The sequence below is a fragment of the Manis javanica genome, chromosome 11 (assembly GCF_040802235.1).
Source record: "Manis javanica isolate MJ-LG chromosome 11, MJ_LKY, whole genome shotgun sequence".
Taxonomy (NCBI): Eukaryota; Metazoa; Chordata; class Mammalia; order Pholidota; family Manidae; genus Manis; species Manis javanica.
In genome coordinates, this window is record NC_133166.1 from 22,695,162 (window position 1) to 22,707,128 (window position 11,967).

Here is an 11,967-nt window from a genome sequence, read left to right on the forward strand (position 1 = left end):
TCTAACTGAAAAATTAAATTTGTGACCATGACCATAACATATGCACTGACCATAATATAATAAGGTCTTTCAGGGTAGCACAGAGAAGGCAAATAGGGACTCTGTGGCATCTTACTACACTGATGGACAGTGACTGCAATGGGGCATGGGGGGGATTTGATAACATGGGTGAATGTAGTAACCACATTGTTGTTTCATGTGAAACCTTCATAAGAGTATATATCAGTAATACCTTAATAAAAAAAATAACTAGCAACTTTCCCAATGTACATCTCAAATAGTCTGAGCATATTTTAAAGGCTATTTATAAAATAAATTGTAATAAAACATAAAATCCTGAAAAATATATATATAACAAGGTCTTTGTAGTAGTCATTAGGTCTGTTGACAAACATTCTGATTCTCCTCTCCTTCTACGCACATGTTAGGACTGTATTTTCTTAGCCTTCTTGAAGTTAGTTATGGTCATGACTTGATCTGGCCAACAAAATAAGTGATGGCAGTTTAAAAGCCTGCATGGAATTCCCCAAGTTCCCTATTCCCGCCTCATGGAAGTGTTTGTGATGACATGGAACCTCCATCAACCTGGGTCTCTGAGTGACAAGCAGAATCCCCATGACAAGCCACATTAAACACTGTAGCTTGATTAAGAAATAAATATTAGTTGTGCCACAGAGGTATCAGGGATATTACTGTAACATAACCTAGCTTATTACAACTGCTACAAACTACACTTAGCATGAGAACATTGCCTAAAAACCTGTCAAATCGTTAGTTTGGGATCTGCTCTAATTAGGCGTCTATTTTGGGGTTCCAGTCCTTCATCTGCCAGACAAATTCAGGACCAGCTCCTCTGGTCAGATATGGGGTCCATCATCCCTTCAAAATACATATATTTACCTACTTCACGAGGGCAAAGAACTTGTCCTCAAGAACTGGATTGTCTGGGGAGGAACCCTAGCTCGTATGCAGGGTATAGGTTTGGCCATGTTCCCTAATTTATATGCCTGTTTTCACATTTGTAAAATACAATAGCAACTACACCCTATAGTAATAACTATAAAGCCTTTAGGAGAGTGGCTGGCAGATAGTGTTTGGTGGGTATTAGCTGTTAGTGGAGAATGGCTCTCTCTGGTGGCCTTCACCTCTTCCCAGCCATCCATCCAGAGCATACGGATCCTCCCATTCCCCTCCTTCTATTGGGAATTGAGCACAGGGCAGAATAGTCAACCCTGGGAGGCTTGGGTCCAGTTCAAATGGTAAAGGCCTTGGCTCTAGGTGAGAGCCATAGTGAAAAACGAAGTCAAGAGCTATGACTGTGTCCTCGGTTATAAGCATAGTTAAGCAGCTGGGAAGTTCATAGCAGGTATCAGGGCTGGGAACTGACCAAGTCTAACTGTCTTCAATCAGTGGGAACTGGGAAGCAAAAGTCACATTCCCATTCACACCCAAATAATTCACACAACACATGTGGGATATCTGATTTATTCAAATTGTTAGTCATAGGCGCCCCCATGAAACAGGAACTTAATGCCCAGGAGCTGTGGAGCTGAACAGGGCAGGGCTATCCAAGCGTGAGGAAATAAAAGGAGCTCAGCTGAGCAGCCAGAGCAGTGGTCAGGCCCAGGAGAGGCCTGGTCTCACAGAGCCCAACCCCACTCATGGCCTTAGCATAGAACCTCGCCACCTCCTCGTTGGGGTTGCCCTGTGCAGGGTCAAACCACATCTGGATGCAGCGGCCACTCCCTCGGCTATAGTTGGTGACCGTGTAGGAGTGACTCCAGATTTCACTGCACAGAGCAGCAGGCGTGGGGAAGTAGAAATCAAAGCGTTGGCAGGAAGCTTCCAGTGGGCACTGGTTATACCCTGTAGGGAGGATGAAAGACCTTTAGCCACTGGGCCCAGAACAATCTCTGGTTCTGCCAGCCCCACTACCCCAAATCTCCATATACCTGTTCTACGACCCCACACCTCCCCTCCCCCCCGACCCCAGGCCCTCACCTGAGGTCCAGTCCCAGCCTGTGTGCCAGTTGCTCTTGCAGGTGTGGGAGGTGCGGCAGTCTTCCCACCAGAGCTGACAGTCCTCTTTGCACAGGGGCACATTCAGGATCCGCTCTTTGCGCCAGCTCTGGTTCACCTGGGAGATGTCGGTAGAGAATATAAGGGTTCAGATTCAAGACTATCAGCAGCCCAGCCCTGAAGAGACCCAGAGCTGAAGAGGCAGCCAGAGGAGACTCAGCTCCTCTGTAAAGCTGGGGGTACTAGGGAGGACACTCCTACCAGCTGGATCCAGGGCCCCAGGTTGGGGGAGCACTCATACAGGCAGGTGTCCTGGATGAAGTGCCATTTGCAGGCGGGCTCCATCTTGCCACAGTGGTTCCAGTTGAAACTGTACAGGTAGGAAATGTCCTTGTGGGCTTCCTGGCTGGTGTTGGTGGAGCAGCAGGAATTCTTCTTCCAGGGACTGCACTGTGGGGGAGACACACAACTGACCCCCACATCCAGCACAGCGAGAACATTCCCACAAGCAGCCTCTCCCTTTTAATTCTTGATCCCCAAAGGCAGTCTTTCAGAGAGACACTTGCTGTTGGGGGGCCCTCTTTGGGAGAGTTGCAGTAATTATAAAACTCGTTAATTCACATCTTTCTTGAGCTCCGACTTACTCTAACCCAGGAATTTTCCTAGGAACTGGGACACAGCAATGAACCCTTATCACAGGATAATTAATTGCTTTGGAAGAAAATAAAGCAGGGGAAAGGGCTGGGGAATTGCAGTTTTCTAGAAGGGTCAGGTTAAGCCTCATTAACAAGGTAACAAAGACCTGGAGGTGAGGAAACAAGTTAAATAAATTGTAACCCCAGAATAGTTCTAATTCCATAAATACTCAATACATTCTTATAGAATGAATGAAAAGCCACAGCCTAGAATTTAGTACGAAGCAAAATATTAAAATGTGCACTTCTAAAAAAATAGAGGCTGAGGAAGTTAAAGTCAAGGCGCTCAAAGAATCCAAGTTATACCACCACTTTGTCAGTCTGCGCTGGGAGCTGCGGGCTCAGTGATTCAAAACAAGCACAAATAGGACTGTGATCATTATGTGCTAATGAAGTTAAACTGAACATTTGCATACTGGAATGCATATTACAAGTGACTTTACTTTTGTTTTTCTTTACAACAATTATGGCATCATATTGATTTTTAAAAAATGTTTAGATATATTCAGGATATTAAAATGGTTGGGGCAAAATCATTGTCATAGGAAGGAGATTTCAGGTCTGATAGGGTCCAGAGACCCCGTAGAAATGCTTGTTAGGTGCATGAATCAGCCACCCTCACCACGAGGAGAGATTCACTTTTCTTGAGCTGTTTGGAGCTGGCAGAGAATAAGCCACTATGTACAGTGTGCACTTTCTCCTCTCAGACTCTTAGCAGTGTCAGTCCTGGTCTAAACTGAAATAAAAATCAACCCCTGGGATGGGTCCTTCCAGTGTCATTTCCCAGGCTTCTCTCTGTGCCCGCTTCCTGATTCCTGTAATGTAGAAATCCAGCCAAGAAGCTGAGCCTGGCACTGTGCTGGCAACACCGGGCACAGTATGTGTCGCCTGTATGAGTGCAAACTGAAGGTCTCCTCAGGTGGCCTCCCTGCCACCACCGTGGAGGGGATTTGAAATTTCCATCTCCTGCCTTCCTCTTCCTATGTCAGCCCGTGCCCACCCTAGACTGACCCACAGCTCACCTGCCCGTGCAGCTTGTCCTCAGGGCCTGGCTTTATCTTGTGGTGCTTGGCGTCCATGCAGATGTTGAGCAGGTCAGTCTTGGGCCGGGATGCCCACACGGCGGCCACCCCCACCAGAAGGAGCAGCTGTGTTGTAATGGATCTGGCCATGTCAGTCCCTGAAGGAAGAGCTGTGGTCAGTGGCACCAAGGGATATGGAGGTGGGGCCTCAAGGTGTGGGTACAGCCCCAGGGGGTGGAGCCCCATGAAGCCTGGAGGGATAACGCCCCACACCCACACCTCAGTCTTCCCAGCTCAGTGAGGGGTGGGATCAGACACCACCCTGTGGGACAGACGGGTCCTGGGCCTCACTGGCTTCCTCAGGTGGTCATGAGGATCAAGTGATGCAACTAGGGACAGAGTTTGGGCCAAATGCAAAAATAGCCAAGAGGTTGCCATAGGTCCACAGTCCCTTGTTTGAAATCCTTTATTTTCAGAAAATAAAATTTTTAGGACTTCATAAAAGTCCTAAATACAAAATAAGGTAATAAATTTACATGCACTCAACAATCAAGCACATCTGTGGTGAAACAGACTTCTAGGATAAATAAAACTACAATAACCTCACTTTAATTTTCAGGTCAGATTTTGTCATCAAAGGACTTTGTACAAAAGTTTACAATATCTCAGTTTTAGAGCTCCAGATAAACTGTAGACTGAAGTTTGTTTGTCTTTTTAAAAAGCTTTGGTACCAGCCCTTTCCATCCTCATCATTTGGCCTCTCCCAGAGACCCTCTGACCTGAGGGCTGTCACAGGGCACAGAGGCTTGGGGAATGGGTGTGGGCAGCCAGCCAGGCAGCCTGTGGGGCCTTGGGAGGCTTCTGAGCACCCTGCCACAAAGCTGGCCTCCCCTTTGCCTTCAGAGCACCTCAATCCTCTGACTCAAACGCTGAGCTTTGGGACAAGGCTGTTCCCTCACCCACTGCTCACCAGGTGCCTGGCTCTCCTAAAACACTCAGTATTCAGCATTCATTTCCCACAGCTCTTAAAGCTTATGTACCCTCTCTACTCACAAAGCTGCCTTGCTTCCACAATTCCCCCATCTCCTGCAGAACTCAGGCATTTTGCTTGGGCCTCGGAATGGGGCCTGAGCTGGTCCAGGCTGACTGTGCCCAGCAGGGCTTGGGGACACCTGGAATTGAATTCCTCCTCCTCCTCCTCCTCCAGGCTGTGCTGAAAGGCAAGGGCCCTGGGTTCTAGACACACACTAACTTGTATGTAAAACCTTGGGCAGGCCCTGCTCTGCTCTGGGCCCCAATCTCCACTTCTGGATTCTCTCTGCTTTAGGCAAAGTAGATCCTCCTAGTCCAGCGAGTCCTTTAACACAGGCTGGGAGTGCCCAGTGTGGTGGGTAGTAGGGGCTGGGGAGGGGCATACCTGGGAGAAGAGGTAGCTCTTGGTCTGGCTCAGGCTTCCACTCTGCCCTACCACCCCGCCTTGCCTTACTCCAGGGGACATCTGTGGCTTAGTGGCCTAGGAGACGGGCAGTAGGGCAGGCAGTGGGAATGTTGGCCCAGGAGTGGAGCCTGGGATAGGGCGAAGGCCATTCAGCAGTTAATTATTGCACGTGGGCACCAGCCAGGCCTCCATGGGAGGTGGGTAGGAGGGGATGGATTAATAGTGCAGGCCTAAGGCCTGTCCCTAAACTCTACTAACCCATTTTCTTCCCACAATTCAGGTCTAATAAAACCTTGCAGCCTGAGTTGTCAGAGTCCTTTAAAATAATCTGGTATACTTCCTGTTATACAAATGAGAATGAGACTCAGAGAATTAAGATCAAGCCAACTGCAGGGCAAGGGCTGGAGTGAGGGCTTCCAAGGCCCCAGCCAGCTGTACAGAACAAGAAGCTCCCATGACCCCCAGGAACTCCAGCTTCATCAGCCTCAGGCATTGCCCCCCAAATCTCAGGCATTTGAACGATCAGAGTCTCAGCTGTTCCAAGGCCCCACTCCCCTCCTGTCTGCCTGTTACCCACCCACACAGGTATCCTCTCTACAGCATCTAAGAGTCTGCTCTTAGACTCCTCCTACCACTCCCACCCCAGCCCAGGACAGAAGCCTTCCTTTTGTCACCCTCTGAAACCATGGTGGTACCACTGGTGGGGAAAGGAAAGAGGGGAGCAGATTTGGGCAGGAGGAAATGCTGCGTTCCCTTTGGTCAAGGTGCCTGTGTGCGACCCGGGGTGGTGGGGTTGTAAAGGCAAACGCTCAGGGGAAGGGTCTAGGCGGGATGCAGATGTGGGAGCTGTGAGCCCATGGATGGCAGCAGAAGTTCAGGGAAGTTGGGGCCCCAGTGCCCCGTGGAAGACCACAGATCTGTGCCCGTGGAGCAGGGCCGATGGGGAGCCAGAGTGATGCCCAGGTTCTTGTTTGCGGAGTTGAAGAATGAATTTCGCAAACACCCAAGGTAGGAGAGCCAGGGAGAGGCTTTTATTGAGAGATACGGTGAGAGGACAGAACGCCAGGAGTGGACAAGAAAGTCCGTAGTGGTGCGTTGTCTAGGGGTTTTATAGGCAGTTGATGATTTTGGTGAACTGGATAAAGGCTTAGGGGTGTGGACTTGTTAAGTGGTCTCTGAATATTTAGAATTAACTTAACACAAGGAACTTCCTGCTCTGATTTCTCCCTGACATACCAGGGTCTTGGTCTAGGAGCATATCAAACAAGGCCACCTGCCCAGCCCCCAAGGTGGGCTGAGGTATTATTTGCTAAAGAGTGAGTTAAGAATCTTACTTCCTAACTTTCCTGGGTATCAAAATGCAATCTTATCTTTAAGGTGGAATCCTTCCTGCCTTTTACTGTTTTTTATGGCAGGGCTTGCTTGCTATTATTAATTGTCCAGATTGCAAATCACCTCATCAGGTCTGAAGGAGGCCTGGGCCTTTTAGCATGCTAAAGTGTATCTTAGGATTACAAATGATTAGCATAATAAAAACATGTGCTTCTCTATCTGGGAAATATTACCTGATCTCACTGAAGAATGACTCTAGAACTTAATGTTTAACACAAGAGTTTTGGTAGTGGGTTTCCTTGCAAGTAGTTACATTGCTCTGACTGTAAATATCCTGCCTGCTTTTTCCAGAGGCTCTCACCCTGCTCTGACTACACCCACGGTCCCTGTTTCAAGAGGAGGTAGCTGCATGACCAGAGGAGAATCAGCCAAGGAGCACCCAATCGGTCTGCAAAGAAATTGACTCCCAGGAGACCCCAAACTCATACCCTGCTTTCCCTCTCCATCAGAGTGGGGCTTACCTGGATACTGTGACAACCTGGGAGATTTAAGCCTTCTGAAGACCTCAGCAGGTAAAGGACCACTAGAACCCTTGGACCTCCCTCCTGGCTTTACAAGCCCAGCCAGCCTTCCCCTGATTGGACTAGGAATGCCTGAAGGTGGGAGCTCCTCTAGATGGGACTTGCTCCTACCCCCATGCTCCATGCCTGCCCTGGGGACTGATCTTTAACTGGGCTTTGTGGCGCCTCCACTGCAGGTGTGAGCTTTGGTCTCTGAGCTTGGCCCCTGGGCCCTAAGGGCTTCAGAGGTAACCTGCAGGTGGAGGTGAGTTGTAGGTGGAGTTCTGATCCCTGGGGAGTCCCTGCCCTTGTTGAGTCTCATGACCTGATTGAATCTGGGGGCCCACCATCTGGCCCCCAGGGAGGCAAAGGGTGAAGCAGCCCCCTTGGAGCCAATCCCAAGATTATCTGCCTCAACTGGAAGCTTACTACCAGCAAGGTTAGCCATCAGCATCCACCCCCAATCTGAAGACTGCCTTGTGACCAAAGATAACAGGAAGGCATTTGACCCTCACAGGTGGGACCTCTGGGCTGCAGGGAGTGGCAGTGGGAGAAAAGGGAGCTTTTGCTGAGTGCCAGCACATGGCTTACTCAATGGCTTATTGCCCATCCTCACAGCTGCAGGAGCGGCAGCTCGCAGGCAGTGAGGAGTGGCTAGGAGTCAGGTCTGAGCGTGATGCCAGCCTAGCTTCTTTCACAAAGAAAGGAGAGCTCTGTGAGGAGCCCTCAGGGCATCAGCCTAAGGATTGCAGAGCCAGTGTTTCTTCTCTGGCCTTCTCTCTTGCCCTTGCCTTCTTAACTTAGCCGCCTAGAAATTCTGCTTGCAACTTATATTACCTCCAAGCCTTTGCCCTTGCTGAACCCTCTCCATGGAATGTCATTCCTCCTGCCATTTTCTGCTTGGCACACATTCCTCAGGAAGCCTTCCCTAATGTCTGTGTGCTTTCCTGTAGCAAAGAGTCAGCTCATTGTTCTGAGTTATTGGTTCTCAGGTCTGTCTGCCTCCCGCAGACTGTACCAGGTATCTATGTACCCTCTGGTTGGCAGGGACCAGCAAACTCGGTGCTCAGAAAGCATCTGTTGACCGACAGAATGAGTGCACAGATTCCCTAACTTCCTGAGTATTCCCTTTGTGCCAGGCCCAGGCCCAGGCCCAGGGGATCAGGTGTGTATGTTTTGTTGGGGAGAAGCCAGACAATAAACACAGTAGATTAGATACTTGTACAAGGGAACCAGGGTGATGTGAAAAGTAAATGCCTGGATGACTTCTTTTGGTTGGGTGGTCAGAAGTTGTTTGAGCGGAGAATTGTAGGTTGAAATCTAAGTGGCTATGAGGAGCCAGCCTGCAGAGGATGAAAGAACATTCCAGGAACACAGAGAGGGAACTGCTGGAGTAAAGGCCCCATGGTGAAAAGTATGAATGGAGCTCATGTATGGGGGTGTGGAGGGGAAATGGTTTGACATGAGATCTGAGGGGTAGGGGAACAGAGCCTCCCATGTCATAGACAAAGTTTGGTTTTTCCAACAGTTATCATAGGAAAGTATTAAAAGTTTGGTGAGGGGTTGTCACATACTAAGGTACTTCTGGTGTTTGTTTTTACTTTGTAAAAAAAAATGTCCACTAAAGAGTGAAACTCGTGGGTGAAAGTTTGATGGTGAATAGGATATCTACAGATCTTAAAGTATCTCCCTACAAATATACTTACTAATTACAAAGGGAACAAAGAAGTGGAAAAACCTGGCAGACCCAATCTCAAAAGATCAGTTAAAATCATCAGGAATGGGCAAACCTGACACCGTGTGCCTCTCGTTATGATGCACCAAGGACACAGGGTGGCTTTTGAGATATTTGTATCAAAAATGCAAAACCTCAGTCTAATGATGAGGAAACAAACTCAAAATGAAGGCTTTTCTACAAAATAACTGGCCTATGCTTTTACAAAATGTCAAGGTTATAAAAGAACCTCCCCTCCCTCCAATATCCATCTGTAGGTAATTGAATTGGATGTGACATATATATATATGCAGGTAGAATATTGCACAGCCATTTAAATTAACTAGATCTCAATAAACCAATATAGCAAAATCTTGGTAACCATCTTCTTATAAGACACATGGCAAATGAAAACCACACTGAGATACTCTTTTTTCCACATATTAATTTAGCAGAAAATCAAAAGTTTGACAGCATACCCTGTTGCCAAGACTGTGGGGAGACCCTCATGCATTGCTGCTGGGGGCCACATTGATACAATCCTTATAGAGTTGTGACTATCAAAATGATAAATCCATATTCTCCTTGACCCAGCAATCCCTCTTCTGGAGTTCAGGTATAACATTTTAGTATGTAAGATCAGATTATCAACTGCATTATTTGTCATTTTAAAGAGGGAAACAATGCAGGTGTTCATTACTGGGATCCAGCCTAGCCCACATCTAGTAAGGGAAGGAAGGGGAAAGAAACTTTCTTTCCCACCAGGAGCCAAAAAACTCGCCTACCAATCTCCCCCCACCTTCCTCCACAAATCCCCTCGTCCCCCTATTGTGTGGGAATGAAGAACCTGGCATGAGGAGGAGCCTGGTGCAGAGAAGTAAGAGCCCCAGATGGAAGGATCAACCTTCACTCCTACTTGCTGGTGAACTTCAAGCTAGTCTCAGTCCCTCTTTTGGGCCTCTTAACAGGAATGGTGAACAGTGAGGCATGCCCTCTACCCACCCACTCATCCCCCAGTTATTGACAAGACACAAACACATGTGGCTCTATTAGGCTAGGCTGTCAGAGGAGCCCCGTAGGACCCATCTTGGATCAGGAATCAATGAGCAGGGCACTGTGAGGCCCCCTCATCTGAGAGAGCTGAGCTGGTCCATCCATGTTGCCAAAAATGGCAGAATTTCTTTTCTCTTATGGCTGAATAATATCCCATTGTGTTTATGTACCACTTCTTTATCCATTCAGCTACTGATGGACACTTAGGCTGCTTCCATATCTAAGCTATTGTAAATAACACGGCAAAAAACATAGGGGTGCATATATCTTTTCGAATCAGCCATTTTGTTTTCTTTGGGTAAATTCCTAGAACTGGAATTACTGGGTCAAATGGTATTTCTATTTTTAGTTTTTGAGGAACCTCCATACTGCTTTCCACAGTGACTGCACCAATTTACATTCCCATGAACAGTGTAGGATTCCCATTTCTCCACATCCTTTCCAACACTTGTTATTTCTTGCCTTTTGGATAGTGGCCATTCTGACTGGTGTGAAGTGTTATCTCATTGTGGTTTTGATTTGCATTTCATTGATGATTAGTGATGTGGAGCATCTTTTCATGAGCCTCTTGGCCATCTGTATTTTTCTTTGGAAAAATGTTCAGGACCTCCACCCATTTTTTACTTGGGTTATTGCATTCAGCCAATATTAACTGAGTGCTTATTATACATCAGGCACTGTGCTAGGTGCTGAGAATACTCACTTGAACAAAACAGATCAAATCTCTACCCTCATGAGCTTAAGGTTTTAGTCAGGGGTGGGGGAAGACAGAGAATGTGTAGGCATAAAAAAACAGCAAGTGCAAAGTCCCTGAGGCTTTTGCACTTCCTCCTCTCAACCATCCAGTAAAACCATCAGTACTCCTGTGGAAATACTGAAAAAAACTTGACTGGATCACTGACGGAAAAACCAAGTGGCACTCGTAGGTCTTGGAGTGTTGAGGCTTTATTTTATACTGGCGGGCTCAGAGGGGAGTATCTCCCAAAAAGTCTGAGCCCCAAACAAAGGCAAAGGGAGCAATATATATCTTTCTGCTTCCATATCTATAACATTCCTAAGTGCACAGCAAGTCAGCAGGCAAGGGGGAGGGAGTTTAGGGACTGAACCTTGGGAACCAGTGCTCAGCAGAGCGGGAAACCAAGGGACTGTTTTTTGTGGTTGTTGTGTTCTGGAGGGGGCAAGACAGAGGGGAGCCACCCGGGCTAGATTGCTGTCCTTGTAAATCTTTCTCTATCACTCCAATTTTTATAGTTTAAGTAAACTGCATCCCTGGTAAATGGGATTACCATTTACCACTTACCACCCATTACCGTGGGTGGGGTTAAGTGTTTAACTCAGCACAGGGTGGAGAAGAGCCTGGCCTCAAGTTGTGGTCAGGGGTGAGGTTGAAGGGGGCTGGTCTGGCTTTCCCAGGTTCTGGAACCCCAGGTTATGGGACTCCAGGTAGGCTCTGAAAGAAGCGGGGAATGGAGCGGTCCTGTACACGGGCCTAAATATGCACTTGACTAAATGTGGGAGGCAATCCTAGGCAGGCAAAGTCAAGGTAGGTAAGACAGTGGAAGTGGTGGAGGTTTCTCTGGAAATCACTCTAGGCTGGGACTCAAGAGCTGAGTGATCATGAGGCAATTGCTTAAAGTCTCTGAGATGAACTCTAGCACCCAGCATCAAGCCAGTTGGGGAGCTGTGACAGCTTTGGGCACTCAAGAGAAACTAAGGAAGACCCATAAGGCGGGGCCAAACCTACCACTCTCCAGAAACCTAGCCCATGCCCAGTGTGGCTGGCACAGAACATGCTTCCAGGCCTCCCCGACTTCGCACATGCTCTTCCTAGATGCCCCAGCTCTCGGTTGCCCTGCAAGACCCCATGTACCTCATCCCTGCCTGTCAGCCAGGGTCAGTGGTCTCTGCCTCCAAAAGAATTTAATGGAAAGTACTTCCTGGCCTCTGTAGGGGATCAACAAAACAGCCCCTCCCACATAGCCCATGTCCTTCAGAACTAGTCATCGGTCTCCCTCAGAGATCTGTGTCTGCACCATTTCTTGGCAAAGAGGAGGGGCTCCAGAGGGCTCTTTTTTAAAAAGCACCTGTTCGTACTTAAAAAGTTCTAAAACTGAAGTGGTAGGTACAGACTTAA

At 47.9% G+C, this 11,967-nt stretch overlaps 1 protein-coding gene across 1 annotated transcript; it reads right to left on the reverse strand.

The window, feature by feature from the left end:
- Positions 1 to 1,469: 1,469 nt before the first annotated feature.
- On the reverse strand, positions 1,470 to 5,289 carry LOC108405085 (folate receptor alpha-like). Its single transcript, XM_017673034.3, has 5 exons — positions 5,154 to 5,289; positions 3,737 to 3,894; positions 2,281 to 2,469; positions 2,002 to 2,137; positions 1,470 to 1,866 (listed from the first exon to the last, which is right to left on the reverse strand). Exons 2-5 carry the CDS (start codon positions 3,884 to 3,886, stop codon positions 1,565 to 1,567), a joined length of 777 nt encoding a protein of 258 aa, XP_017528523.1. The 5' UTR covers positions 3,887 to 3,894; positions 5,154 to 5,289; the 3' UTR covers positions 1,470 to 1,564.
- Between the last annotated feature and the right edge of the window lie 6,678 nt (positions 5,290 to 11,967).

Excerpts from the sequence above, each read along its gene's own strand:
- LOC108405085 (XM_017673034.3), bottom strand. The coding sequence starts at position 3,886 with ATGGCCAGATCCATTACAACACAGCTGCTCCTTCTGGTGGGGGTGGCC. Across the intron at positions 2,138-2,280 it reads TGGGGCCCTGGATCCAGCTG|GTGAACCAGAGCTGGCGCAA; the intron begins GTAGGAGTGTCC and ends GACATCTCCCAG. Across the intron at positions 1,867-2,001 it reads AGGCTGGGACTGGACCTCAG|GGTATAACCAGTGCCCACTG; the intron begins GTGAGGGCCTGG and ends TCCTCCCTACAG.